Source organism: Pollicipes pollicipes, unplaced genomic scaffold (genome assembly GCF_011947565.3).
Source record: "Pollicipes pollicipes isolate AB1234 unplaced genomic scaffold, Ppol_2.1 Scaffold_6686;HRSCAF=7923_pilon_pilon_pilon, whole genome shotgun sequence".
Taxonomy (NCBI): domain Eukaryota; kingdom Metazoa; phylum Arthropoda; class Thecostraca; order Pollicipedomorpha; family Pollicipedidae; genus Pollicipes; species Pollicipes pollicipes.
In genome coordinates, this window is record NW_023596921.1 from 42,531,896 (window position 1) to 42,547,786 (window position 15,891).

Genomic DNA, 15,891 nt, shown 5'->3' on the forward strand with positions numbered 1-15,891 from the left:
GGAAAACATTGGGTGGAGCCCCGACCTCGGGTGACACTAGAATCCACCGGGTGCAACACCGCCCCGTTACTGCTTGAGACGACGGCGTGGTCCAAGCCGGCCACCCGAGATCCGACGGGTGGGCCACAATCGCGGCCGGGTGGACCATAGGCCGCGCTCGAGCGTCCACTCCATCTCCCAGTAGCATCACTCAGCAATCTCACCCGTCTTTCCTGTCGGCGTTCGGCGACGCAGGCGGTGTCTGAAAGCCCACGAGAGCTCCCGTCAGCGACGCCGCTGGTTTGGATCGTCTGGTACTTTGTTTATCTGTAGGAGGGAGAGACCCCCCTACATCTATGGACATCTTAACTCGACTGGTTAGCAAGACAGCTTTTATGGCTAAATGACCTGTTTTCCCAGGCCTCATAGAGGTCGGCCTTAGTTTCATTACTATACCTATGCTAGATGGGGATGGGCATATTCCGATAAAACTCATCGATCCCAGTTCTGAATTCGTTCAGTGAGGATGCACATGTAATGTGCTGAAGCGGTGTGCTTCAGTCATTGACCGCTTGGGTGCTCCATGTGGTGTGCACGGACCAATGATAGTTCCTGGGACATCATGACCCTCTGCAAGTGTCTCTGGTGATAAAGGTCCCGAAAGAACTTGTTCTCAAAAGTATATGTTGAGAGTATCACGGAACAGGACCAGGTGCCCCCTATATCCTATGTAATTTCAAGAATATTGCCTGGGGGGACCACAGCCTATTCTCATATAGCAGTCTGCCTGCATGCTACCTGCAAGCCCTATTCACTGAGCTTGTTTAAAAAACATTTTACAGAGACAATCACAGGTTTAATGTGGCATACATATGGAAAAGGGAGTAAAAACACTGGGGAAAGTTGAACTTGTCAATGTGGTGAACAGAATGCATGAAGTGACTGATTTTTTACACAAACTATACAATTTGGTGCACATTGATTTCCTTGCAGAATTATATGTTGTCCTGGACCTAACCTTTAACATGGCATGTGTGTCCAACATCCAAATGGTACACAACTATCATGTATTGAAAAAGCATAGCAGCAGCTCTTCTTCTTGGCCCAGCAATCTTGATAATTCCAACTTGTTTTTTAAGACAGCATGGAAGAGTCAGCTCCCTTGCTGCAATCTGAATGCTTCAGCTTTATTCTGCAAAAAGAAATTGTGTGGCATTACAGACACATACACATAGGAACAGACACTTCAATGACATTGTTTTGTGCACCATTTGCAATAGTAACTGTAGATACCTACTGTGCACACCCAATGCTAAAAATGGCAGGCATCATAATACACATGATAATGATGATTTGAGCTTTGTGGTATGTTAACTTTAATAGCCATATGGTACCATTTCTAATTTGCATGAAATGCAGCGGACCACAAGCTGGACATCTGCTTGTCTCCAATGGCAAGCAACTATATGGTGGTAGAACTAACTGCTGTTAAAAGAATGGTGAGTGAGTGCAAACTGTAACCACTACCTGAACTAAAAGCATATCATTCTGAAAAGACACTGCATCATAAACATTTCCTTTATTAGCTTCCATTTCTAGTGGAAACATACACACCATACCTTCACTTCCTCTGCTATCCTGCTGGTGAGATCACTCAGACGCACCAATGCTTCACGCAGAACTTCGACTGCTGGTTTTTTGTAAGTCTGAATGCGGAGATGTACTTCACGTTGTGAAGGATTTGGAATTGTGTACCCACAGAACTGAACATCCTTATCTTTCATCAAAATCCATCGCAAGGAATTCCCAAAGGTATGATCTTCCCCATGCAGAATGAAAGTCTTATTTCTATCATCATCCCTGTCATCGGCTGATATCTCTATCAGACTGGCTTCCTTGTTACTGGTATTGGCGCTTTCAGTAGAACTGAATTCCATTTTTGGAGCTCCTTTTTTGTTCTAGCCAATGAAAGCCCCCGTAGCCCACACCGCGTTATTTTCAATCAACTGATGTCTTCACGCACGCGGAGGGGCAGCGTGAGATTTACGGTTGTCTATTCGTCCCAGCTCAGCCATAAGCGCAACAATCAATATGGTAAGACCTGGTCATTACGGAAATACTTATGACGAAATACCTTAAATAAGATATATGGTATAGTTTTGGGGTCTTAAATGATTTTAATATTACTTTTAACCCATTAATCTGATATTTTTACGTATCTTAAATATGACATGGGGCTCATGTTTTTGATATTTTGAACTATTACATGCGTCATGCTTTTGGCTGTGACGCACGTATTTGGTTGTGGAATGCAAGATCGCAAAATTACGGCTGTAGCGGACAATGGAGTGCGCAGAACGGGATGGCAACATCTGAATTGACCTAAGGTCACCATGTTTGGGAGGGAACAAGATACCGACCATGGCACATCGATTTAAGGTTTGATTCTGATTGGTGCCTTAGACTCGGAATTTGGATTTGTTGCCATTGGTGCCATCGACTGTCTGCAACCCTATCTTCCCCCGTTTTGTATTTTGGTGACTTTTAACCTAACTCAAGATCTCCACATTCTGAAAAATGAAAATATGGACTAGGGTACATCGATTGGTGAGGGTTTGTTGTCAATCAATGCCACGGGCACGGACCGTTTGGTTGTCAGTAGGTTTGGTCAGCCATTTAGTCCCTCCCTAAATGCCAGCACCCTGCGCCATGAACAACGCTCCGAGCGCTGTGGTGGGAAAGCGGCAGGTAAAATAGGTGAAATAGTGGCCATGTACGCTTTATTGGGTGGTTAGGTAGTTCCCATGGTGATTTAGTCGTATTTTATGCTTAAGAGAGGTGAAATCGCGAATGTTGTATGCTGTCAGAGATTTCTCACCCCTGAATCACAAGTTACGTGCGTTTGAACGAACTTAAATCAGCTACGGACCTTTGAAGTGGACTGCAAAGGCCTGATTCTGCGGTTGGCGCCCGGTTCGGCAGTATGAATCGCTCGTTGAGCTATGCTCCGACGTTAATACACCAAACACAAAGTTCATAACATATGCCATCAAAGACATGGCTTGTGTCCATAACTGTAGGGTTGATACAGATATCAATTTATTGTATGCGGGCCTGGCACCCTAGTCACTAGTGCATTAGTCATCCAGCATAGCAGTGACATCTGAGTAAGCAGTAGATCTCAGTCCTGAGTTTGATGGGAGGTCACCACCCCTTATACAACTTGAGTCACTACCACTTTCAGCACAAGTGAGACAGGGGCTGCCCAAGTGTGTGTGATTCCATGTGGAGGTCTGTATGCCCAGCAGTAGGGAATAGCACATACCATTCTATTACACACATTATGTTCAATAAGCTCACACATCCAGTAGTTACCATTCAGGATGCGTGAATTGCCCCAGGAGATGGGGTCTTATGCACAATCCCCTGGTTGCCTGGTCAGGTCTGCGAGTAAATCTACACAGTATGTTTGTTATATTTCCTTACAGCATCAATACACCAAAGCAAGCACAGATACAACTTGTTTTACAACCAGTGGTTATAACCAGTGACAATAAAACTACTGTAACAACCAGTGGTTTTGTTGCTAGACAGATCCATACACTGTTTCAGAAGCATGTGGTATGTTGCATCAATTGCCTTATAGGATGCTTATTACATGCTGCTGTACACCTCCACATCCACCAAAGCTGTACACAGTACATGGGTGTAAAGAAGGCTTGAAACAGTTACTGCCCACCAAAGCCATACACAGTACATGGGCGCAAAGAAGGCCAGAAACAGTTAGCAAACAGAGTCTCACGTCAGCTCAGCATGTAAAATCTCTATGGAAGGGAATTCCCGAGCATAAAATGGTCATTTTAGCTATCACAGAAGCTATGTAATGGTGAAATTTTGATGGAATAATGTTTGGAGAGGAGTTGACAGGTCAGTTGTAAGGGGTGCTGTTACGAGGCAAGACAAACAATATTTCAACATTTAGGTAGCTATGTTTAGCAAAAAGGCTTTGAGGCATTTGCCAGTTTGAGTGGTGTTTGTTGAGCTGTATCATATGTTTTGGTGCTGAGAATGAAGTAACCCAATTTTGCTTTCTTTCTGTGCCTTGCAAGGACCTTGAGAAAATAAATGCATGATCAATTTTCCAGTTAAAAATTCAATGCTGGCAGTAAAAGCATCTGGTTCAGGATAAATGTGAAATGACTTTTAAGTTGTTAGTTCCTCCCAGATTTTACTTATCATTGTTCATTGGTATTTCTTGACTGTAGCTAATGATGGTGGACACCAGGTTTGAGTAACTGCTCAATCCCTTTGATGTTAGTAAATGTCATATTTCCAACCTCTTCACATGTGTCTGATCTCTACCAGACCAAGTGGCCCACACCTGGCAGAGCATCTTGTAAAAGTGCATATGAAGGAATGAATACAATATCCTAATATATTATTTATATGAAACTGGAACATCATTTGCCAGACTCCTGCTAACAGCCTTCCCTGCCTGTTTTTACCAGCATGCCAGGCTGGCCCAGGCTGCAGTGGCAAACTTGCTGGCGTAGAGTGGAACTCATGCACAGTACTTACTGACATGGCAAGGAGTGGTCTTTCATGTCAGAATGTTGAGGGATGGCTCTCATGTCCATTCCCCTTTTGGTGACACTTTCCACTAATACCTTTATTTGTTCTTAATCTGGATAGCTAACAGCCTGTGTTAAGCCAAGCTCACCTCTGGTGTGGTGTGGTTTGTTTCCCCTACATTGAGCCAATGTGTATCAATTTTTAGATATTTTTGAGAATTTATAGGTATTTTGTGTAAGTGCTGTTCTGTTTGGAGTGTGTATTTCTTGTGTGATAAACTGACATACCTGTGTTGGTAATACTTTGTCAGCACTGTGCAAACAGCTGATGTTATGAGATGATTTATTACCACACATAAAGGGAAATGTGGTGAAAATCATATGTTTCAGCTTGTCATAGTTTTATCTACCTTTCAGCAACTGTGGTAGCTTTTGGTGTTTGGACTGTGACCCCCACCAATTAAATGACATATTTTTTTGCTGGGGAGATGTCCCACTCAGTATGGCTGGATTCCAACATTGTGATGCACAAGCTATGAAACATGACAACTTTTTAGCAGACTGAAGCTGAATGTCAAAGAAGTTTATGTCTGTTCTGACTTCTCATATCCACCAATGCTGTGCAAATATGTGTATGTTGTTTAGCCATTTTTCATTGATGACACTTAGCATTCTTGCAGATGGCTGCAATGGCTAAATGGAACAAGAAGCCTAGAGGTCATCTGAAAGATATTGGCTACAGTTCTGGAGACCATGGCTATGGACAGCTTGGCAGTGAGTATTTGCTGAGCAGAATTGTGGGACACTGTAGCTGATCAACAGCTGCAGTGTCTGCAGAATTGTTGGCTCATGGAAAGGTGAAGTGACTATGCAAACCATTGTCCTATTGTCTTGCAATATGAACTGCAGCATTCCACACAATTTCTTCTGTGTTTTGAATACTCCTAGCTAATGATAAGAACACAACCTATGAAATGAAAAGGACAACACAAGCACTTTGTCAGCTTAACTTATCTTAGCTCCACCAAAAGAGATGGAATCCTTTTCTCCTATGTCATCACATGGAAGTAGGTGCGAAATTGGGTGGGTGCATCCTGCAGTAGCAAGCAGACCATTGCAGTCAGCGTGCCATAAAACACCAAAGAACAAGAAACTTGTGTGGCATGAATCAAGCATTATTATTGTTATCAACATCTGATCTATGTCCATTTTTCTTTACAAGAGAGAGAGAGAGAGAGAGAGATATATATATATATATATATACATATATATATATATATATATATATATATATATATATATATATATATATATACTCTGTCTGACACCATCCTGTGCCATTCAGAGCCGACCTTCCAGCGGTACAACGCCACGCTGGGATGCTTCGAGGACGTGCCGTGCCCGGTGGATCTCGGCCTGCACGCTGCCGGACTGACGGGCGCGCCGCCCAAGAAGTCCCGCATCAAGGTGGTGGTGAAGCCGTACACGGACGAGGTACGCGGTTAGGCGCGCTCGCGCAGGGCTGTGTTGTAGGTGGGAGAAGGTGAGATCGTATAGGTAGAATGGGTTTGAGCTTTGGTTGTAAGTTAATTAGGGGTTTCTACCGTCGTTTTGAATCATTTCGCAGTCAGCTGGTAATGTGTTCAGTGGGAAGCTGGCGCACGCTGCAAATTAAGTCTCGTATTGCAAACCAGCCCAAGCAAGCTGAATCCCTTTGCTAAACACTATAAGCTTCTCATAATTTTGACATGTGATGCCCACGCGCTTTATGCGTATATGCCAGGACCCGATGGCCGTCGGTAACGTTTGGAGGCCGTAGGCAACTTTTACATCGCGCACGCTATGTAGTAAACGCGAACTGACTCATGTGATATGTGGCGCACGCACGCCCTCATTTAGTCGGCCGCGTCTGCTCCGCTCGGAACACCGAGCACCGCATCCGAACACGCGCGCGGGCGTCGTGAGGGCATGTGAGTGTTCCTCAGACCATGTCAGCGCCCCCCTCACACACGCCGCCGTCTGTCACCGGCAGACGGGGGCGGTGATCGCGCCTCCACCGGTGCCGCCGCCGCCGCCGCCGCTGCCGCAGCGCGTGGCTCGCTACGAGGAGGTCGTGGAGGAGGATGGCCAGGTGGTGGTGCACGTGCCGGACAGCGCGGCCGGTCCGGACGGCGTCATCCGCCTGCTGCAGGTGGAGAACGAGGACGGCACGGTGCACTACATCTCGGCGGAGCAGACAGGTGGGTGTCGGCGCCGCACGCCGTCTCAAAGCAACGTCACAAGGTCGCATGACTTCACCGTGGTGTGCATGTGTCAGTGGACGAGTCGGAATGCGGGATGGCTGTTTAGTTTCAAGCAAGAACATTGGAGGCTGATCTCCCTGGATCGAACTTTGCAATCTCAGGACCCAAATAAAGAAGACATTTCAGAGCACCTTGGCTACAGTTGTGAAGTTGTAACTTAATGCTTGCTTTCATGGCATTGAACGCATCAAGCGAATGTTACGGCCCTTCGTGGGGCTGTGAACGATGTGAGGGCTTAGGAGTTGGACAATACAGTTACTTTTCGGAGGCCATTGGTCGTGAGGGAATGAAAAGTGCTCAGCACGAAATTGATGATGTGTCTTCCGACGATGATCAAACGACTTATTGGACGAATTGTCTGTGGGACGGCCAAGTAGCTGCCACCTGGAAGATAAGCAGCTCAGAGTGGCTTCAAAAACTTGCAATACCTGCTTATTGTAGCCGTTCTGTCGTCTCGGCTGCCGTCGTAGGATGTCGAGAATCCCTCACGCCTGATTGGCGACACCTGTGACTGTCCACCGACCACGAAAGGATGGCCGCGAAGATACAGGACCAGCGCCGCGCCAGTCGGTCCCGTGCGCCGTGTCACCTGCTGTGACACGGCAGCCCCACGGGCAGCGCGTGACGAGCGGCTGCCGCCCTGCAGGCGCGGAGCAGGACTACACCGTGGAGGACGCCATGGAGATGATCCTGACCGAGGGCAACGCAGTGGTCGAGCAGGGCGTCGCCGACCAGCACATCGTCATTCAGAACGTGACCACCGAGGAGGCGCCGGACGCCGGCCAGGTGCGGCCGCCGCGCCGGGCACTCCTCAGTCCGCTCGAGGGCGGGATCTGAGTCACTGTGATTGGGAGGGGATGGACTCATCACGTACACCGATTATGGTGCATGGCGATTCGTTGTAAATATTTGTCGTCGCACGGGACGTAAGTTGAAGCGAGATGCCTTCGTTGTCGCGGATGGTGCGACACGGAGGCAATGCGCCAGTTCGGTACGGTGGCCCGGTTTGTCCGTTGATCCTTGCGTCGTTCTCGTGCTCGGGCGTCGTCCGTTTTGATCCGCTGCCTGTTGTCAACAACGTCATCCTCTGAGAATAATGCACTGGCGCAAACAGTGTCTTTACTAGGTTTCTGTCGTGCCCGCATTTGTACGCAGTGCCATAATCGGATCGTAGCCGTGTAAACGTGTCGTAAGTGACGCGCCGTAAGCCCAGGACGATGCGTTGCTAATGCACATAAGCGCATAAGTGCCTCTCGGGGCTTACGCCGTGACAATCCGCCGACCTGCAGGAGCCTGCGGAGCCGGAGCCGGAGACGGAGCCGGAGCCGGGGGCGGAACCGGATCCGGAGGCGGGGCCGGAGCCGGAGCTGGAGCTGAAGCTGGAGCCTGACCCGGAGCCTGGGCCCGAGCCGGAGCCGGAGGCGGGGGCGGAGCCGGAGGCGGAGGCGGAGGCGGTGCCGTCGGGCGCGTGCTACGTGTGCGGCGAGCGGCCGGCGCCGGAGCTGCTCGCCTCGCTCATGTCGGGCCGCACGCGCCACTCGGACACACCGCTGGCCGAGCTGCTGGCCGACACCGTGCAGCGCGAGCTGACCGTCAGCTCTGCTGACGGACTCTGTCCCGTCTGCGCCACGCTCGTCAACCAGTGCGACAAACCCAGTCCGCTGCAAGCGGTGAGAGGGCGAGGGGGTGTGACTTGAGGCGGTGCTGGGTGTGGTCGTGTGCTGCAGGTTTGAAGGGCTTTTGGTCGCCGATGTCGAGTTTTGTTTGTGCTGTCTTGTCCGTCTTCGTCTGCTCGTCGGCATACGGGTGCTCTCCATTCCGCTCGCTCTGTTGTTTGCTATCTGGTGCTGCGTTGAGCACCAGATGTTGTCACCAAACGGAGTGTATAGAAAATGCATTAGTACCATGAGAAGATATAGGTCGCTGATTTTGCCGTTTTAAGGTGCAATCGACGTTGTTCTTGATGATCATAGTTTCAAAAGTGTTTTTTTTTTAGAACTTCTGACATATGGTTTGGCTGCCCCTGTCGTGCCCTCCCTATGACTACGCACTATCTCCGTCACACGTCCCATGCGTCCGGAGCAATTGATTCTCCAGCGATGTGAGTCTCATTGTGACGAGGCCAATACCGGTATACGCCATCCCTTGGCGGCGCTGCCAGTTCTCGACTGTCGGTGTCGGCCGGCGCTGCCAGTTCCCGGGTGTCGGTGTCTGCTGACGCTGCCAGTTCTCGGCTGTCGGTGTCGGCCGGTGCTGCCAGTTTTCGACTGTCGGCGTTGGCCGGTGCTGCCAGTTCCCGGCTGTCCGTGTCGGCCGGTGCTGCCAGTTCTTGACTGTCCGTGTCGGCCGGTGCTGCCAGTTCTCGACTGTCGGTGTCGGCCGGTGCTGCCAGTTATTGACTGTCCGTGTCGGCCGGCGCTGCCAGTTCTCGGCTGTCGGTGTCGGCCGGCGCTGCCAGTTCCCGGCTGTCGGTGTCTGCTGACGCTGCCAGTTCTCGGCTGCCGGTGTCGGCCGGCGCTGCCAGTTCTCGGCTGTCGGTGTCGGCCGGCGCTGCCAGTTCCCGGCTGTCGGTGTCTGCTGACGCTGCCAGTTCTCGGCTGTCGGTGTCGGCCGGCGCTGCCAGTTCTGGGCTGTCGGTGTCGGCCGGCGCTGCCAGTTCCCGGCTGTCGGTGTCTGCTGACGCTGCCAGTTCTTGGCTGTCGGTGTCGGCCGGTGCTGCCAGTTTTCGACTGTCGGCGTTGGCCGGTGCTGCCAGTTCCCGGCTGTCCGTGTCGGCCAGTGCTGCCAGTTATTGACTGTCCGTGTCGGCCGGCGCTGCCAGTTCTTGGCTGTCGGTGTCGACCGGCGCTGCCAGTTCTCGGCTGTCGGTGTCGGCCGGTGCTGCCAGTTCCCAACTGTCGGTGTCGGCCGGCGCTGCCAGTTCTCGGCTGTCGGTGTCGGCCGGCGCTGCCAGTTCTCGACTGTCGGTGTCGGCCGGCGCTGCCAGTTCTCGACTGTCGATGTTGGCCGGCGCTGCCAGTTCTCGACTGCGTGCGCCGCTCAATTCCGCCGGTCTCCCTATCGTCAGAGCTTGCTGACACTGCTTGGCCCGTTATGAGAATCGCTAGTTGTGCCGCCACCTCCCGTGATCTCCCCTTGTGACGTCACCGGTCCGCTGTCCGCAGTCGGCGTCGCAACACCTCCGCAACATCGTAGCGGCGCGGCTGGGAGAGACAGGCCACGGCCGCGGCGTCTCTAGGCGCAAACGAGGCCGTGAGTTGGGCCGGCGCGCCGCCGCCGACCAGGCCGCGGGCTGGACGGCTGGCTGGTGACAGAGTGTGGGGTAGTGCGGCCCTCTCGGTGGTGTGCTTCCTAAAGAGGGGGTTTGGTGGCCGCAGCCGGGTGCCTATGCTGGATATCCTTAAAAAGAAGTTGGTCTTGTCCGCTAGATAGATTGTCATGTACATGTTGAGGTGTACTGCAATTGAGTTCATTAGCCTCGTATCATAAGTAACCTTTGTTAAAGCGCAGAGTTCTCATGTGCTGCACTTTCCAATGTTACCGTATGGCAAGTATTTGTGATGGAGATCAATCTCGGTGATGCGTGACTTCGCGTGGAAAATCCAATCGAGCTTCCCCGCATTAGTTGCTTTACATCATCCGTCTCGGGAAGCGCCTTCGCTATGCCCCGGGTTGCCGGCTGCGCCTTTACGCACCACTGCCACTAACACCGCGCACCGCCGCTGGTCGGTTATGAGTGCGACGCCGGCTTCCGTCCATTGTGTTCCTGCTGCGCAGCAACCGTTGTGCCCGGTGGCAGCGCTACTAATCGCTGTGATTACTTGTGCTGAGCCTTGTTCCGCCTGACGACCGTCGCGTGCCCCGGCTCAGGGCCGCTGGCGAAGAAGGAGCCGGCCTACCCGAGTCCGTGGGCCAACTTCGGCACGGACGTGGTGCAGGAGGAGTGGACGCCGGTGCTGGACGTGCGCCACGGCAGCAGCCGTCCGCGCCCGCCGCGCACCTGGGCCTCGGACGACGAGCAGGCGCCGTCGGTCAGTGGAGTCGGCGGCCGGCGACGCGGGCGGCGTAGTAGCGGAGCTTGTGCGGGGGGGGGGGGGAGGGACGTGCGAAGGGGGGTACCGTCCGTCGGTGGTCGGGAGTGGTGTTCGCTTCAGCGGTTGATGATCTGTGGGACAAGTGCCGGCTGTGAAACCATTTTTCTTGTTTGAGAACACGTGTCCGCTGGTGTGAAATAGCGGTGACGTCTGAAATCGGCGCCCCGGCCTTATTTCGCACCATAATCTTTCTGGGAAGAAAGTCCGACGCCAGAGCGCACGAACGCTGACCTGTCGATGCGCGTGTCCTGCATTAAACTGTCTGTCTGGTTTGCCGGCACCAAGCTGTCTGTCGCGTCCGACGCGAGCGTGTCCGCGTCTGGCCGCCTCTGACCTCGCCCCTCTCCCCCCTATTACCGCCGTCCTGCCGCAGCTGGAGCAGCTGACAGACCTGACCGTGCCGTCCGAGACCAAGCGGTCGGCGCGCATCGCCATCAGACGCAACGCCTACGTGGCGACGGCTGTGCACGCCACGAGCCGGCCTCCCCGGGTCATCGTCATCCCTGACATGGTGAGACGGCCGCTGCCCCCCTCCCCCCCCCCCCCCCCACAGGCAGCACGCTCGGCTGACGCGTGCTGCGAAGTGGCTGCAGCCGTCGTCTTTGTACATTATCTCTCCACATGTCACAGCCTAGGTGAGCCTTGCACCAGCCGCAGTCTGGCTATTGTTAGCAGTTGTGTACTTGGGAGCTGGCGTTAGCACACGTTGTGCAGAGAATTCGCACGTGTCATCACGATCTGGTGGGTGCGCGACTCTGCGTGCGGTGTGGAACGCACAAGCAAGTTCACTAGACCTTTCTTGACTTTGAGGATAGCGATACGGCAGAGCCGAGGCGTGTGGCAGCGCTGATCGCCGACACGCTCCGTTTCAGCAAGCCAAGTACCGGGCGGATCCGAACCGGCCTCCGCGGCGCACCTACCACCGCTCGGAGCGGGGCAAGGCCAAGGGACGCCGCGGCCGGCCCAAGCTGCCCAACCCGCCCGAGGTACGGGTGCCCAGTGCGCGCGCGCCGCGGCAGTCGCCGGTGACGAGGGAGGGTAACGCCCGCCCACTGCCAGATAGTCATGGTCCACCCGACAGCTGCACGCTGACTGTCACACGCTGAGCAGTCTGTACGCCCGCCGTGACGTGTCAGGCGTCACACGCTCGCTGTGACGTGTCAGGCGTCACCCGCTCGCTGTGATGATGTGTCCGTGTCAGGCGTCACACGCTCGCTGTGACGTGTCAGGCGTCACACGCTCACTGTGACGTGTCAAGCGTCACACGCTCACTGTGACGTGTCAGGCGTCACACGCTCACTGTGACGTGTCAGGTGTCGCACGCTCACTGTGACGTGCCAGGCGTCACATGCTCACTGTGACGTCAGGCGTCACATGCTCACTGTGACGTGTCAGGTGTCGCACGCTCACTGTGACGTGTCAGGTGTCGCACGCTCGCTGTGACGTGCCAGGCGTCACGCGCCGAGTGCGACGACGCACCGCCCAGCCACTGGGCGGTGTGTCCGTCTTCATATGGTAACCCACACAGGCACACACGTGGTCAAACGTCCCCTGGATTCGGGCTTGTCTGGACTAGCCAGTCCCCTGTCCACCCCAATGCAGAAACTAGCTGCGTCACCGCTTGGCAATCTCCCAGTGTTTTTCGTTATTTGCGATGCCTTTAGTCTGGTTATGTTGTTGATCATAACTTAGTTCCTGGGCTTGCGGAGTGTGGTTTGTAGATTTTCATGTTTAGCTGTGATGTTATGCGTTGCGCAACATGCCCGTCTAAGATTGGCTTTGTGCGGAATTATCGGAACTGCGAAGCATAAAGGTTTTAATGCGGTTAATCTTATAATATATACACTACGCTACTTTGTACACAGTTACCTATGTGACAAAATCATTGATCTTTATATTCATTGGATGTCTCCAGAACCAGCCGATCCAAGTTGTAGAGGTGTCTTCAGACAAGCCGCCAGGCATGGATGGCGACGGCGCCCCGGACCAGGAGCGGGTCCCAGAGGAACACCCGCCCGCCGCGTCGCAGGGTAATACCTTATCTGGGTGCCTGCTGTCGGTGAACTGTGGGCCTGACCCCGCGGCACGTTCCTGAAGACTTCTGGCTAGACGCCGCTCGCGAGTCGCCTCAGGGGAGAGTCCGGGTAGTGAGCGCGGGCGGTCGCTGACCCGTGTCCCATGTCGTTTTCCCGTCAGATAATCTGGCCCTTGTCTTAAGGCTGACCCGTTGCTACAGTCTGACCCGTGGCTCCTGGGGTGTCGATAGTGTAGTGGTTAACAAGTCTGCGTTAATCGCTACACGTCTGGAAACCAGAGGTACGGGGTGCGACTCTCCAGGGTGCCTGCGCTTCCTGCCAGAGTGAGAGCCAAGCGATGCCATATAGCGTCCCCAGCTGGGCGCGTCGGAAAGCCCCAACGACGTCGCCGACGACGACCCGTGACTCCGCACTAATCGCGACCTCCGCTCGCCGCCAGCCGACCAGGAGACGGGACCGGTCCACACGGACGCCGCAGAGGCGAACGACGATAGCGGCGACGACGAGGACGGGCCACCACGGACGGCTGACCCGGACTGTCCGTGCATCATGTGCGCGGAGCTGACAGCGGAGCAGCGGCAGCAGCTGGCTGCGGCCACCGAGTTCAGTGTCGTCTACGTCTGCCAGATCTGCCACCAGGAGATGACGGGCCGCAGCAAGTTCCGGGAGCACGAGCGGCGCTGCAAACTGCGACGGCTGAGTGAGTGGCTGCCGGTGCCAGCTGACGTCCCCGCTACTTGGCAGGTTCTCCTGTCGCGGCGGCGTCGGCCTAACGGCATTGTCTGCTCTCGTTTGCTCCGCCGGGCCTGCTTTTCAGCCGGTCGTGCCGACATGCATTCCACGCTCGACCGGAGTTCCCGGTGCTGTTTTATCCCCGGAGTCCCTACTCCCCGGCATAGTTGTTGGGATTGTGTTTAATTGTTCGGGGAAGGACTTTAATTTGGCTTTCTGTCGTGCTGCCGTCGTGAGCGGTGGTTTTAAACGGTTCCTACGCACAAAGTCGTAGGCTGGCGACAGGCATTGCACTTGTTGATCCAAAAGGCGGCCATTGAAGGCATGTATTTTATTGTCACTATGTGCTGTTCAGGATACTTAAGATGAACAGCTGGAGGAACTTCTGAGCGTTCAAAACGCGTGGGAATCGTGTTGAAAAGCTGAAAAAGACCCAGCATCGTAATCGGATTGCGTTTTGGCTCCCATGGCACTGTGTCCATCACAGGACACTCATTATTTTACAACTGACGTCTTGCGTCAAACACAACTTTTCGTTGTAATCTTTTTAACACGAGCCCGGGTGACTGGTTGCATGCGGCGCCGCCCGGCTAGCGGCCGGGGTGGGGTCAGTATGACCCCTAATATCTCAAATATTTTGAGAGTTAGAGCTCCAAATTCGCAAGATGCGTAGGCTTGTGCCTGAACTCACCTGGTTCAAATTTTGAAGTTAAATAAGGTCAAGCTCCAGATTAATGTCCTATGTTCCCTCAGACCTACTTATGCAACTACATTTAACCTGCATATCTCTACTAAGCTAATGGTTACCAGTGTTCATTTCCGGGCAGTGACCGTAGTTGATCTTCAGAAAGCGACAGTGGCTAAAAACCTGCGAGATTGCTTTAGTTTTGAATTTCAAAAATCGTCATGAATTGCGCTATGCGGTACGCGGCTAAAAACGAAAGGTTGCTAGGTGTCTTTCTGGGTCACTGACCACTTCTTACTTGAAATGACACATGTGTTGGCCTTCCTGTGATCAAGAAATTGGAAATGAACGTCAAAAAGTACATCTCAAAGCAAGGTGTCTAGGAAAATACAATTCGGCTTTGGCCTCTGCCTTCCCATCCTACCTTACCCAAGAGTATTGCAGTTAGTCGTAATACTAACTTAACTTGTCTAGAGTTCAAGGAAACCGCCTCAAAGATGTATGGCTTCGTGTAACACTCCGCTGTTGCACCACATTGAACGATTCCCTAGGAAATGCCTTCGCTGAAGCCATGGCCTGACTTTGACTTGCCGTGGATCAACGACCGTACAAGATGCATGTAAGATCTGAAGCGAAAAGATCGGCTATGTGATCGGTTACAGCTCTGCAAAGTTTGGCACGGCTCCGCTGCGCTGCTCAGAAATTATTCTGAAAAACCTGCGGGGTCAAATTGTCGCCTCGCCCGATCGTGTGTTAAACGACAAGGTACCGTGGCGGGTTGCGGGTTTCCTGGATGAGGCATGTCACATCGATTAATGGAGAAGGCCGAAAAGAACGAGAAATTTCGTCTGGTGTTACAGACGGCGAGGGTGACCGATGCTGGCACAGTTAAGGCAGCACGTCGGACATCGGGGTTAGTTGAAACATTACTTGCAGTCTGCGTGAAGGCCTCCTAGATGTAAAGCAAGGTGTGTGATGAATTAAGTAAGCCCCATTAAAGGATAAGGCAACCACAGACTAGTCTGCGCGTGAATTTGAAGCAAAGACGAAGAGTTCAGGGAAGAAAGACACTTCCGAAAAAAACGCATCCAAATCTTTAGCCCTAGTTCTTTTTTGGTAAGGGGATATTCCGAGATGTGCTGAAAAATTATGTTGTCTACTCACTCACCACGCAGAAGCTGATCAGCGGCGAAAATCCATATACCTCTCTTCCTCGTTTCTTCGTCGTCTTCTCGCCTGCCGTGTTTATCCGCCCCAGGTCAGCGAGGAATTACCTAAATTTGTACTAGGGCTCAATGGTCCACGGCTCCACGAAGCACAAGTTCAGAAGAACTTACTTACCTGACACGCATCGCCGGCTAAAGAGACTGTGATTTGGTGTGGGAACATGGAATGGCCGCTGACATAGCTGGGGACATTTTGCTTTGCAGTACGAGAAATCGAAGACATTGCTGAGCGCATTTCTCCCTTGATATATAGCACGCCGTGACT

At 52.7% G+C, this 15,891-nt stretch overlaps 1 protein-coding gene across 1 annotated transcript in view; it reads left to right on the forward strand.

Moving 5' to 3' along the window:
- The first annotated feature begins 6,339 nt into the window (after positions 1-6,339).
- LOC119108373 (uncharacterized) overlaps positions 6,340-15,891 on the forward strand; it is a 15,146-nt gene continuing 5,594 nt past the window's right edge. Inside the window, exons 1-12 of the mRNA XM_037231949.1 lie at positions 6,340-6,345; positions 6,583-6,708; positions 6,742-6,790; positions 7,500-7,639; positions 8,143-8,274; positions 8,341-8,523; positions 10,018-10,105; positions 10,724-10,884; positions 11,321-11,458; positions 11,820-11,933; positions 12,863-12,977; positions 13,423-13,683. Of these exons, the coding sequence (XP_037087844.1) occupies positions 6,340-6,345; positions 6,583-6,708; positions 6,742-6,790; positions 7,500-7,639; positions 8,143-8,274; positions 8,341-8,523; positions 10,018-10,105; positions 10,724-10,884; positions 11,321-11,458; positions 11,820-11,933; positions 12,863-12,977; positions 13,423-13,683 (1,513 nt within the window). The remainder of the gene's footprint in view (positions 6,346-6,582; positions 6,709-6,741; positions 6,791-7,499; positions 7,640-8,142; positions 8,275-8,340; positions 8,524-10,017; positions 10,106-10,723; positions 10,885-11,320; positions 11,459-11,819; positions 11,934-12,862; positions 12,978-13,422; positions 13,684-15,891) is intronic.